Here is a 14,519-nt window from a genome sequence, read left to right on the forward strand (position 1 = left end):
GACAGGTTGGACTAGATGATTTTTGGAGGTCCCCTCCAACCCAAACTATTCTGTGATGATTCTATACAATACATTCGCAGGGCTGGTGCAGTGGAGGGACTTAGGTCACTGCCGAAGAAGCTGAAAGAGTGCAGAGGGTCACACATGACAGTTGTGGTCCTTGGGGTCATCCATCTGCACCTTCCACAGTCTCACAGGCTTGAACAAACTGCGTATCAAGGGGGATTGAAATGCTACCAAAGCAGAATGGCAGCGAGGTAGTCTGTAAGAGGAGTTGATACCTTTTATTACATCAATGAAATAGTGGGGGAAAATATAACAGTTAAAAAAAAAAAAGAACAAAGACAAGTCTTCGGGTATGAAAGCCCCTCCTGAGGCCTGCAAGAGGAGCTAAAGAGGGAACTGGCGTAGTAGCACTTTCACATCAGCCTTGCAACACGGATGGAGAATTAGGCCCCTTGCCAGGAGAGGGGGAGAGAGGACACTTAAACCCCGTCACCGTAACAGGTACAGGTTAAAAAACATGTCGTCACTGCAGTAGTTGAGACCCATACGGTGCCCTCCCTCGGCCCCGTCTCCTTCGCTTCCCCTCAAAGGCGCCGAGAGCTGGCGGTGGTGTCGTGCCCCGCTCGCCGTGGGGCAGGGGCCTCCCTGAGGCGCAGGGTAGGGCGGTGGAGGGAGGCAGCTGCCGCTGTAGGCTGGCGGGGATTTCTCCTCACAGGATTCATCCCCCAAAGGGCCAACGTTAGGCCTGAAGGGGTCATGGCCACGCTTTGTCAGGGGCAGGACGTGCTGGGTGCCAGGGTGGGCGCAGTGCTGAGGGGAAGGGGCTGCGCAGGGCGGGTCGGCTGTGGGGACGGCAGGGCCACTGCAAGGCCTCCCGGCACTGGGCGTCCTTCCGAGGGCTGGGCTCCTGCTCCAGGTCGGCACCTCTCCAAAGCCCCTGTTGTCCCCAGCTGCCCTTGGGTATGGCGGCCGCCCAGAGCAGCTGCCCAGCATCAGCTCCTGGGAACCTTTGCTTAAATGTCCCCTGAAATTAGCAGGTAACATGTAAGCGTCCGACTTGGAAAGAAGCAAAGGTAAAGCCTCCCACGTTGGCATTGCACCTGTCAGAGACTTGGGAAAGTAAGGTGTGGTTTAGTAAAACAAGGCGTAGTCTAGCAGCATGAAATAAAAAACATCCTGTATGAGAACTTCACAAATGCATTCAGTTAACACAGGTAACGAAGCAGATGCCGTAGCAGAGCCTCCTTGTAGGGTAGTGCCAGTGGGCTCCCAGATCACGGGTCTGGGTTTGTTTCACCAGTTTTTGCCCAAAGACTGTTTTACACTGAAAGAATTGTTAGACCTCGCATTCACAGCCCACGGGGTCCACGGCCAGCATATACTGAAGAATCACCTGAAAATGAAATTATGCTAATACGTTTGACACTACAAAATTTATTTTTTTCCTACGAAGTTTGGAAAAGCTAAGTATGAATTTTTTAAACTGATTGTCTTGAAATTATCTTTTCACTACCATAATATTATGCTTCAGCTTTCCAAGACACTACTTGTGTTTCTAACTGAAACATTTTTCTATCTTTACATTTTTTTACCCCACAAACAGAAATTTCATTCAGGGAGGGAGGCAGCACACAAGAATTATTCTTCCATGTCTTTTGTTCTGGATATTTCACAACTTCTTTAATTGCCCTAATTACTGGATTATAATTTTGCAAACTTTAATTCCTTTCAGAACACTCATTCTGTGCTATCATTTTTGATGAGTACTTATAGGTCTCTCTTCTTTGTAATTCTGCTTTTGCATCCATTTAATTATAGTGATTTTGCTGACTGCCAAAGTAGCAAAGCTCCTTTCAGCTGTTCTCCCCTCACTATGAGAAGAAATTCCAACAACCTGATGTAGAACCCAGCCCACCTTCAGCTAAAGACCTGCTAACGCATAGAGAAAACATCTTATGTGTCACTTGCTCTATTTTGGGTTTGTACATTTTTCTAAAGTTCTCCTCCCTGGTCTCTTGTGAGGACATTAAAACTGAATCTTTTCAAGACTTTTTGCAGATTGAGCAGCATAGGTTTTGCATGTCAAATTGGAGTCCTGAGTTAGTTGTATCACATCTGGTCTTAGCAGACCACAAATATGATGGGTTATTCCCAAGAAAAATGTGCCAGAGAGCCATGAACTGGAAAGCCAAGTGAGGGCAAATGGTATCACTCCCACTGCACAATCAGACTGACTGAAGAGCAGGTTCTACAATTAGATGCTTATAACACCTTTGGCCTGTTCCTACTCCCACACAATCCGAAGTGAAAACACCAGGAACATGTTGCAGGAAGGAAAAGGTGAAGACATGTCTAGCAGGAACTTGACCTCAGTAAGACCTGTACACTCAGGTATAAAAGAAAAAAAGCCACATGGCTCAGTAACATTTCCTAGATGAGGACTATTTTAGTGTTCATGGGGACAGAATTAACCAGTGACATAAAAATCATTGTTTCTGTATTTGCTAGAGATTTACACAGTGGCTCAGCTGCTTTTTCTTATGCTCATGCCTTCCCAGGCACTTGTGTCAAAAGGCCACCATCCTGTATTCTCTGACTCTCCCATCCCAAGTCAGTGGGTCTCCAGGAGAGTCACTCCTGAGCTCTGGTTTTTAGTGCCTTCCTGAGTATTTCCAGTAGAAACAGCTTCAGCTCCTAAATTCATATTCCATTCAAATGGGTTTAACTTCCTCTGTTCACTCTTCTAATCTACTTCTTGGGCTCCTGGATCCCCCTGCTTCCCCATGTCATCAATTTAAGAAGTCTGTCCCCACCTGGCCCAGTTATCCCTTTTGTCTGTAGCTGAAGGGACACTGATTACTCTCCCAAACACCAGGCTGGGGACGATGCACCACCTCTAGCGCATCAAAAGACAAACTGCATGTGAAGACCAGTGGTGTACAGTTGCATGTAACTTCCTTGCCTTCGCAAGGAAGGTCACTGGAGACAGCCTCACTGCTCTACCTGGTTCCCTCCATCAGGCATGCGGCAGTCCACAGCATCTCTGTAGATGCTTTGACAAGTGTTTCCACACCCAGTAGAACTGATGGTTTAACATCAGTGCTTTTGTAAGTCCTTCAAAGCACTCTTCTGCCTTCAAAGCCCTCCTGGAGACCCGGGGAGCAAGTGCAGCACACCAGGCAGAGGTGATACTCTTTCCCCTTATCAACCCTGGCAAAACCCAGGGGGGACGAGCAGAGGTGGAGGATGCCTTCGCTTTCCTGCAGCACCTCCTCCATGTCAGTGGAGGACCTCGGACACATGTCAATGTGGAGAAAACATGACCTCCTGCTGTCTCTCCAAGGGTGGGGCAGTGCCTCCTGCACCTGAGGGTGCCCTCACAGCCCTTGAAGGTCTACAGGTGGCTGAATCTTCCTCAGGGGCAGCTGCCCTGCAGGAGAGCATCTCTCTCCCTGATGGGCATTAAGTCTGTGAATGAAACGATCCAGGCCTGCTACTGAAGTAACTCGGTTTTCTTAAGTAAAGGTTGGGGGACTGGAGGAAGAAGGAGTAAGGATTTCTGGATTTGCCTTGTTAATGACAAGATACCATACACAGTATATAATAGGCATATCGTATAGGTACTGTTATTATGTATTGTATTCTATAGTAAAATAGTATATGGTGTTTGTGTATGTGTACACACATACAGGAATCTTCCTCCTGAGTTCAGTTATTGCCAGAAGTATTTCACAGTTTTCAAGTGTTCCTTTGTTACAATTTTATCATGGGTTGGTGCAATCAATACTGTAAGTTAAATCCAATTAAAACCTTCTAATATTCTTCTTCAATGTCAGTACTGATTAGACTAAATATCTAATTACTTTATTCCCAGATTTCTTTGTAAATAATCTAATTTCTGGAGCAGCACTAACAAAGAACTTCTAGGAAAGTTTTCTAAAGACAACTCTTGCATTGAAAAAAGGAAAGAGCTGAGGTTCTAAAGCTATGTCCATGCTGCCAAATAAAATGAGGCCAAGGACTTTTGTTGGTAACAGGGACCAAAAGGCATGGCCTGGCAGTGTCCACACTACATCCTGGCCTTGGGTGACGTCTGGACCTGAAGTGAAATGATGCAAGGTCTGCGGTGCAGCCCACCAAGGGCTATTTTTCACAGCATCAGTTTAAGGTCATTATTGCCTGTGGCTTATAGTATGACAGCATGTAAGAGCACAGGTAGGTTCAAACCAGCTGTGTACAGTGAAGGGACCCAAGCCTGATGCAGCCTTGCCCAAAATTCTGCCAGAGAATGGTCCCTGGCACATGCTGTCCTCCTGACCCATGCCAGGGCATTTTGCCTGTGAGCGTGAGTTGGCACTGGCCAAATTCATGGCAGGGACCATGTGAATAGTGATGCGACTGAGCCTGCCCTGCAGCCCTGCTTTATTTACCAGTATAGATGTAATTCCCTGCTGCCACCAGGCCCAAAGAGGCTCCAGGTGGGGGATGCTGGCAGTGCATGATGGTGCTGAGCAGAGCAGCATGCTCAGGATAGCTCTGCTCCTTCTTGGCCTGGTCACAGGGAGGCAGAATGTGGAGATGTAAAGCCTGCTCCCACCCAGACCCAAAGCCCAGACAGCATCCACCATGCCTTGAACCATGGGTCACTGACCCCACAATTTCATTGATCGATAATAAGAGTTACCTCAATCTCCCGGATTCTTTTTAATCTTGGAGAAGATGGAGAAGAAGCCGTCTGTGCTTTTTGGATTGATCTTCTTGCTTCTGCTTCTAGTTTTGTTTCTGGACGTGGATGGTCATGAGCTCCTTTGGACTTCAGAAAGGAATTATGATGTGTTAAATCTTGAAACAACCTTGTTATTAATCTTAAGGGAGCAGAATTAGTAGCACAGGCCAAAAACACACATATGGCCTGATTTAATGTTTTGTATTTAAAAAGACTTATTTAATGTGAGCTCAAGTAACAAACATATCTCAGATGAAGTGTGATGGGGTAGAAATTCTCTGAAATCATAAAACCAGTGCACCACATTTATGTGCAGAAGAGAGTCCCCACACTAGAGCCCCAGTTGAAGACACTGCAGCCTGACTACAGTGTCCCTGCAGTCATTTCCATTCTTCTCACGCTTTAGACGTGTTTATCAGAACATTAATTTCCATTAGCTTCCACAGAGAATTAATTTTATTAATTCTGCACAATCACTGCACATAAGTGAAAGACTGGAAAACAGGAGACAGTTCAATGGTTATGGTACTAAACTAGGACTATAGCTTCCAGAAATAGTGCCAGTTATTTAAACATTTGCATACACTGTTTTCCAGATATAATTTACATATAATGCACAGATGGCATTTTACATAGACAGTCCCTTGGATACAACCATTCCCTGCTCTAGGATAGCCTTATGCTTACGTGTGGTGCCTTGCAGAAGAGGTTGAGATAACATGGCATTTCTGACTTTTTGAGGATTCGTTGGTTCCTATGTACCTGAGGCAAAGTGCTTCAAAATCAACAGGTATTCATGGGAGCCTAAATGAAAAATATAATATGCTGTAAAATCATAGTAGCATAGGCTAATTTAGGTTGGAAGGAACCTCTTGAGGTCTTGCTCAACCTCCTGCTCAGGCAGGACTAACTTCAGAGTTAGATCAGGTTGCTTAGGACCTTGCCCACTCATTGTAAAAATTTTTATCCGTACAGTCATTTGACCTTGTCATATTCAATGACTTATTTATCATAACAGAAGATGTCCTGAATCAATCTTAAAAAATGGTCTTTAAAATTAACTTGCATAATATAAGTGGTTTGTGTGGCAAGGTTTTGGTAGCAGGGAGGCTGCAGGAGTGCCTTCTGTGAGAAGTTGCTAGAAGCTTTCCCTGTGTCTGACAGAGCCCATGCCAGCTGGCTCCAAGATGGACCTGCCGCTGGCCAAGGCCGAGCCCATCAGCCATGGTGGCTCTGCCTCTGGGGGAGCAGGTTTGAGAAGGGTAAAAAAAAAACCCACTGCGTAACTGCGGCCAGAGAGAGGAGTGAGAACATGTGAGAGGAACAGCCCTGCAGCCCCCAGGTCAGAGAAGGAAGAGGGGCAGGAGGGGCTCCAGGCGCTGGAGCAGAGGGTCCCCGGCAGCCCCTGGGGAAGCCCACGGGGAGGCCGGCTGTGCCCCTGCGGCCATGGAGCTCCACGGGGGAGCAGATCTCCACCCACACCCGGGGAGGGCCCCACGCCGGAGCAGGGGGATGACCAAAGGAGGCTGTGACCCCGTGGGAAGCCCACGCTGGAGCCGGCTCCTGGCAGGGCCTGTGGCCCCGTGGGGAGAGAGAGGAGCCCCGGCTGGAGCAGGTTTGCTGGCAGGACTTGTGACCCCGCAGGGGACCCAGGCTGGAGCTGACTGTCCCTGAAGGACGGCACCCGTGGGGGGACCCATGCTGGAGCAGTTCATGAAGAACTGCAGCCCGTGGGAAGGACTCATGTTGGAGAAGCTTGTGGAGAACTGTGTCCCGTGGGAGGGACCCCACACTGGAGCAGGGGAAGAGTGTGAGGAGTCCTCCCCTGAGGAGGAAGGAGCAGCAGAGACAACGTGTGATGAACTGACCACAGCCTCCATTCCCCGTCCCCCTGTGCTGCTTGGGGGGAGGAGGGAGAGAAATTGGGAGTGGAGCCCAGGAAGAAAGGGGGGAGGAAGGTTTTTTAAGATTTAGTTTTTATTTCTCATTACCCTACTCTGATTTGATTGATAATAAATTGAATTAATTTTCCCCAAGCTGAGTCTGTTTTCCCTGTGACAGTAACTGGTGAGTGACCTCTCCCTGTCCTTGTCTCTCCCATGAGCCTTTCTCTCCCCTGCCCAGCTGAGGAGGGGAGTGACAGAGCTGCTTTGGTGGGCACCTGGTGTCCAGCCAGGGTCAGCCCATCACAGTAAGTTAATTTTATACCAACCTGAAAAAATATGAATTGGCCTTCATGCCTCCAGAAGTTGGTAACTGGGTAACCACCATGGCCTCGACAGGAAAGGAGACGCAGGGGTCCATTGCAGTTTGGACAGCATTTCCCTGCAGCAAAGATGGTGGGAAATATTTTCTATATGACACCGACCAGATGAATCCCACTCGATACAATGATTCAGTGGTGGTGGATTGCCACTTCTGATTTGGGGCTCAGAAACTACACTGAGAAAAACTATGCAAAAAACTTTCAAATGTAAGCAAAAATCTGTATAAGCAAACTAATAATTGCCTTTATTCTGTTACATTATTAAATATAACTGGCAAAAATTATTTCTATTATAGATTTACTGTCATTTATCATTTATTATCCTGCTCAGTTTTAGTTGTTTTTAACTGGGCAGTGTCTGGAATGTCATATGTGTTCCCGTCTGATTTTTTTAGAGGACATCATTCCGATCTTAATGAGTGCTTGAGTAATACCTTTCTTTAGCTAAGATGTTCATCAGATCCAAAAATCAGTATGTGCTAGCTCTACTGAGCAATCAAAAATTGTTTGGCATGGTCTCGTTAAAAATGTGCGTGCAGCTCATGTTCTCTATTTGCATTGTTTTTCTCTGGTGACATGACTATGAGGCCTATTTTCCAGTCATCATAGTTTATGAGCAACTTTTTTCCTGCAAGACTTGCTTCCTGAGTTACTCCTGAGCCTATTCAATAATGAAGCCAGCACTCAGGTCAGGGGGAACAGCACAGCAGGAAGCTGCCTGCACTGCACAGCTTTCTCAGTAGCCTCACGCATGGGCCTGAGAAGGCTGGGAATCAATCTCTAACTATCAGAAACAGAGATAAAAAAAGAAAAAAAAAAAAGAAAACAAACAAGCAAACCACTCCTTCCCCAACAGTAAGAAATGTAAAATTCATTGTTCCAAAATCAAGAGTTGGATTTGAATGGTAGCAGGAAGGTTGGATAATCCAAAGGGATCTATTTTGATTTCTTTTATGTTGGGTTCACTTATGAACTGCTATATAATGAACAGCCATGTTCATACTCACGCTGTTGTTTTTGCCTAGCTTTATCACATATGGCTGGTCTTAGGTAGATCTTCCTGCCATCCAAGGTCGAGCAGTCGTTGCCGCAGACCACCACCCCAAGGCAGGACTTTTTTAAGATGCGAGAGTTGTGGTTGTTGGTGTTTCTCATTGCCCAGCTGCTGTGGTGCCTCTGAGCATTTTTATCCTCTGAGCTATAGATATGTTTTACGTAGGAATCTGGCCATTCTTGAAACCAGTCTATCTGTCTTATGTCCTGTGGAGATACCAAAGCAAGCCACATTTTAGGCTGGGGAAGAGCTTGTGCAAGAATCATTTGCTTGATTTGGCTCAACTCGCTGGAAAAGGGGCAAATACTGAATTAGACTGAGACTATGCCCACATTTGTAGGTCTTTAGTTCTGGACTTTGGTTGGTTTTGGCCTAACTGCTGTGAAAGACTTCCATGGTTATTCTTCTGAAGTTCAAAACAAAGAAACCTGACATCCTGGTCACGTTTTATTTCCGCTGCTACGGACTAAGAAAAAAAACCCCAAGGACAACACTCTAAGGAAGAATAAAAATAAAACTCAATGAAAAGAAAAACAAAGGACCAAACACACATCACCTCAGTGGGTACAGTCAACACAGTAAAGTGCAGTAAGCTGTAAAGCATCTAACACACCCGCTGATGGTTTTGAGGGAAAAGGTCTTGTAGGGGTACAAAAACTTAGTAGGAATTTCCTTGAAATTGCTGATCCCAGCCACTGAGAGTCATTGCAGCAGCAAGAACATCAGCTGAGAAGAGAAGAACTCCTGTGCTTGCCCAGGAGCCATCAGACAGTGTAGGGAAGGGGGTGGAGGAAGCCTCCAGGCTGAAATGCAGGTGAAGCTGACCTTGGGGTGGAGGGCAGGGAAGGAGGCAGCCTGGGACATGGGGGCTTTGGGCAAACAACAGCGGCATAGTAGGAGAGAGACTGGGATCAGGTGAGAAGACAGGGTTGGGAGGTGAAAAGCAGAGCTGGACGCTGAAGGACCGCAGCAGGAGCAATCTGGCACAAATATGCTGAGGTGAGGAACAGAGAGGTGATGTTGGCATGCAGGGTGCTGTGAGCTTTCAATGGAGAGCTTGGTTGAAATTTTTAGATAAAAGGACTGGAAAAGGACTGAGGGAGGGAAAGATCACCATTCTGCCTCTCAGCAAATCTCTGCAAACACAAAGCAAGCTTTTCCTAGGTGCTCATGAAAGGAGTGTTGCCTCCGTGTGGAAAGCCAGCCCGCTTGCCTGGAGCCTGATCTGCAGCAAGCCTGAGCACCCAGAGTTGCAAGGCAGTCATGGGTGCTGTGGTCACTTCTCATAAAGCACTACCCAGGGCAAAAAGCAAGTCCTGGACATCTCTAATTGAGCACCCATGGCAGGAGATAATTTTTCCCTGCTTTCTCTGCACCTCATCCTCCAGTGGACTAGAAAGGCAATGCACCTGCAGCATTGCTATTTTTCATGTATCAGCAGCTCTTTCAATAAGATGTTTAAGGAAAAATGCATCGAAACTTCAATATCTGTTCAGTATTTTCTAGCTTTTCAGTAAAACACTGTCCCATACCTCGAGGTGGCAAAGAGAATAAAGGCAATTAGGCATAGATGACTGAGAAAGCATTTAAGATCAGTGGTGACGACTGGTCAGAACTGGATAAATTTCTAAGACACAGACACATACCTGGGGAAGTTTGATGTCATTGATGTCCCAACTTGTCATTTCTCCATGTCGGGAAGCAGAGTCCTCCTGCTCCATAACAACATCATCTGCACCTTTCAGCATTTTTTAATTCGTTCCCAAAGTTAGCAAGAAAGCTTCTCCTGGCTGCTTTTGAAGTTGACTGGCTGTCAGCACTCTCAAGCAGTTTACAACCAGGAAGCTGTTTCCTGAAGCTAAATGATAGAGAGGCTGCTCATTAAAGATAAAAATCAGTGTTCTTCTGCCAGAAAAACTTGTTCCATTAAAAGTTTTGCAAGCCAGCAATGCAGTGGAAAATATAGCTTAGAGATAGCCTGTGATGGTACAGAGGCATTGTTAACAGCAAGCACATCATGCCTTTGTCATCTGTTTTGTTTTGCCTGGTCTCCTCTCATACCGAGTTTATAGTCATGCAACTCTCAGGCTCGCAGGCTCTTTGTACATCTGATCTGACTCCAGCTCAATATTCCCAGAGCCAAACTGACTGAGCAGCTCAGCAGCTGCTAAGGGCTCTTTGAGTCGCTGCTTACCCATGAGATATGTCACACGCTGCGCATGACCAAGGTAAGCAACAAGAGGGGACTGCTACATCATTTCAGATGAGATGGCGCTCAACCATTTCAAATATTGTTGGCATCTCTGGGACCTTACCAACTGCATGAGGGAAGTGTAGAAAAGGAGGCTGGGCTACCTGCATTTTCCTGTCTCAACAGCAGACTGAAGTAAAAACACCCACCAAGGTATGCTTGTTAAAACCAACAGTTTTTGCCTGAAATCTGGTAAAGCAGGCAGTTGCCCTACTCTGAGTTTCAGCACCAGCCAAGCTTAATACCATGTCCTCAGGGATTCCACGCATGAAAAAATTTTGGGTTTGTTTCCTTTGGCAAGGAGAAAAAAGACGAATCAGAAAATGGAGAGACCAGTTTTCTCTTTCTGGAAAGTGGGAAAGCTTCAATGGTTTCACAAAGGTCACTATAATTTATGCCAGTTAAGGATTTGTTAAAGACTACTGAGTAGTGGGAGAAGTAAAATCTACTTGATGAAATTCTATTTCATAGACTTTATTAAGCATCATTTATTTTATTGTTATTTCTGGTTCTGCATATGCATGGCCCTTGGAAAGTGACTTAGCTTTCATGTCCTTAGTCTACCCATGTATAAAATACCTGTGATCTTAATTTCTCATGTTATATTATCGCTTCCAAAGCAAGACTTTGCAGATATTTGCAGAGTACTTGAGACATTTGGCTGTATGGCACTCTGGCAGCATAGTCAGAGCCCCACTGCCCCACTTCGTGGCTCAGGCTACGGCGGTGCGGGAGAAAGAAGGCTACGGCAGAGCATCCCCCGTGGAAAAAGACCCCACAGAAGGATGCCTGGTAGTCAGCACCAGTGTGCTCAGGAATTTGAACTGAGGCTGGTTCTAGGAGGGCAACTAACCCATCACAAATTCAAATAAGTTGTTCGACCAGAGAAGAAGGGAACATCACTGCTCAGAAATACAAGCAGCTGTAAGAAGCATCAGATCCTCATATATTTTCATATTGCGCTACAGTGAAGATGGAGATAGTAAAGTCAGGACAAACAAAATATGAGCTGTATTGGAAAACTGATTTGAATTTACTAAAGAAATGACCCTTGACTATTGTGTGCTCTAAAACATGAAATGATTTGTTATACAATTCAAAATTACATTCTCATTGCTTTTAAAATTACTTTTCAAAATCAGATGGCTTAGAAATTGATTTTTAATTTCCTTCTTATTAAAGAAAATGGACTATTTCTTCTTTTATGTTATATTGATAGAGATAAAACAATAATTAAATATTACCTTAAAGTTTAATGAAAGACACAGATAATTTCATAAAACGCACACAAAAAATTAAGTTACAGAGAATCATACCTAATTAGCAAAAACTTTGACTGATAAGTACAGGATGATGTGGCATATTAAATTTCTGATTGTTATTCGTGTAGCTTTAATTATTACTGAAGTGCATCAGCTTTATAAATTGTAAGTTCTGAAATACTTTTTTCTCTCCTCTCCTCTCCTCTCCTCTCCTCTCCTCTCCTCTCCTCTCCTCTCCTCTCCTCTCCTCTCCTCTCCTCTCCTCTCCTCTCCTCTCCTCTCCTCTCCTCTCCTCTCCTCTCCTCTCCTCTCCTCTCCTCTCCTCTCCTCTCCTCTCCTCTCCTCTCCTCTCCTCTCCTCTCCTCTCCTCTCCCTCTCCTCTCCTCTCCTCTCCCTTTCCTCTTCCTTCCTTTTCCCCTTCCCTTCCCTTCCCTTCCCTTCCCTTCCCTTCCCTTCCCTTCCCTTCCCTGCCCTTCCCTTCCCTTCCCTGCCCTTCCCTTCCCCAGAACAAACTGTTCTGCTCCTCTTAGGAAAAAAGTGAAAATGTAGATGTCAACACTGACTTTGATTTGGAAAAATACATGTAAGAAAAATGGGAATTATTGTATTAAGAAGGAACGATGTAGGTAGCACCTCTGTTGGCACTGGAATGTGGTGCAATTTATTGTGCTTGAAAAACAGTGAAAGTAATCTAGTTCTTCTCCTGCCCTTTGGTTTATTTTTGTTTTCTTATTCCTTGTAAATGCTCATCAATATAGAAGGTAAACAGCAGGGTGTAGCAAGGTTACGGTTTTGGTCCAAAGTTTAATGTATCCATTGATGATCCTGGAAGTGAAGAAAACAGAAGTGCACCAATTACAAAAATGTGTCTATCATCTGAATTAATCCTTTAGAAGAATTTACTTATATTTCACCCTGGCAAAATAATTTACATTGAGATGGGTAATATTTAAAGTACTTATTTATCTTACAGAACTCATCTCAGTTATTATGGAGGGATCTATATGGGCAGTTCCACAAACACAAGGTGTCAGACAAAAAGCAACCTGGCTGTTGGAATACAGAAAGACTGCAGCAAAGAGCCATACCATAACCTAAGGTATTATCAATTCACAGACCATCATTGATTTTTGCACTTACAATACTGTGCAAAAAGACCAGTCCTTCCCAGAAAGAGAAAGGGCTCAGGCCGTAGGAAATCCATAAAAGCTGGGATTGTTCACTCTAGAAAAGAGACACGTAAGTAAGGGCACTATAAAAATGTCCTAAAATACAGAAGAGTGTAGATGAAGCAGGGGGTGATTGTCATGTAACCACCCAAGAGCCCAGCGGCACGAAGTGAAAACAACTGGCAAATTCAAAAGTGAGGCAAAGAAATGCTTTTTTCATTCACTATATAATTAGTATCTGTTTGTCTAATGAAAGCTATTTCCCCTGCCTACGAGCCTTGCCCCACTTACTTCTTTAGACTCTTGTGCTACAGCTTTACTACTAGTATTGCTGTAGTATGTCATAAAGGTTGAACACTAGGCAAGACTGAAAAAGAGATCAAAAACACAGGAAAGAAATAATATTTGAAGATCTGCTATTTAGAACTTACATCTGTGTAACATCTGAAATATGTCATAGTACATTTAGAAAGAGATATTAAGCCTCATATTTTATGACTTACAGAAATTTTTAGCTAGCAAGGATTAGGAAGGTTTCTTCTATTTTCCTTAGAAGTACTTGGTGTTGACCGCTTAGGAAAAGGATTATGAATTTTTAGAAGAGATTATGTATATTGCCAATTTACATGAGCCTACAGGTTAAATTAATTCAATATAATCTGCAAGCTCTTATTTGGAAGGACAGTCTTGCAGACCGTAACCACAGACAGTTGTCAGGAGTTCTTCAGCAGTCATCTATGACAAGAGGTCAAGGACTGGAAAAAGCCCTGGAGCCCTAAAAAGCTTCTTGCGTTCGGGCTCACGCTCTGGAGAAGGCTGCGCAACCCTGCGCAGAGCAGTGCTGGGGAAAGCAGCTGTGGCTGCAGAGGTTGCCCACCGCTGCCTTCGGCTGCCAGGCTCTGCCGAAGGATGGCAGGGATGTGCGGATGTCGGCTGTTACCGCGCGGTCGGTAGATCAGGCTCCTTTCTTGTATTGCGTTACCACCACACAAAGAAGGTCCTTTTGTCAGTGCTCCCATCAGTTTTCCTTTTTCTCTCTTTGGTGTCATCTTTCAGCCATGACAACCTTTAACTGATCTCAGGTGCAGATGAAGGCCCTTTACAGGGGCTGAGTTACCTGTCCTGCCAACAGCGTGCGTTTCACTATCTTCCACGGCTGCCTTTGTCCCTTGCTTTCAAGTGGGTGATTTTCCCTGAGACTGAAAGGTTCTCCAAGCTGATGGGAGCTCTCCTGTCTCTCCTTTGCTGCAGGCATTGGCCTTTGTATGCCTCTCGTCCTTCTCCGGTCCCCCTTTTATTACTGCACTACAGGAATCAAGAAACATGCATGTTTGGATGACAACTCTACTATACCAAGGTGCTACTGATACTCCTTGTGGAATATTTCTCTGGATTGGCCTGACAATTTTTTTTCTTTTTTTCAAACACGTTCTACAGACTTAAAAATAACAATTTTATCTTCCAGTTCAGCCTTGCTATTTGATCAACTGTGGCAGCAGGATGAATGGAGTTTAATATGATTAAAATCCCAGATGCGGAGCATAAACTACTACAAATAGACATGTCATTTGTAATGAGAAGACAGTTTCAGCCTGTGCAAAAGTGCACTGGGGATGCTCCTTGTTTTCTGGAGACAAGCTTTTGTTCCCAGATGGCCCTGATGTATCCTTAAGATGGCTGCCTCTATATTCAACATAATTTGAAATGCTTATGCTGTCTTCACCGTTCAGTATCCAAAAGTGAACGCTTCTCCTCTGGGGTCCATCTCTTTGAAAGACAGACAGA

General features: G+C 44.9%; 1 protein-coding gene across 1 annotated transcript; it reads right to left on the minus strand.

Annotated features, from left to right (window-relative positions):
* Nucleotides 1-495: 495 nt before the first annotated feature.
* Nucleotides 496-9,800, minus strand: GCM1 (glial cells missing transcription factor 1; the record flags this gene model as incomplete). The annotated part of the gene is made up of 5 exons (XM_081998011.1): nt 496-1,116; nt 4,691-4,819; nt 6,945-7,057; nt 8,006-8,258; nt 9,699-9,800. The coding sequence occupies 5 exons, from the start codon at nt 9,798-9,800 to the stop codon at nt 496-498; spliced, it is 1,218 nt and encodes a 405-aa protein (XP_081854137.1).
* Nucleotides 9,801-14,519: the final 4,719 nt, after the last annotated feature.

The sequence above is a fragment of the Phaethon aethereus genome (assembly GCF_964289735.1).
Source record: "Phaethon aethereus genome assembly, chromosome: 3".
In the NCBI taxonomy this organism is placed as follows: Eukaryota; Metazoa; Chordata; class Aves; order Phaethontiformes; family Phaethontidae; genus Phaethon; species Phaethon aethereus.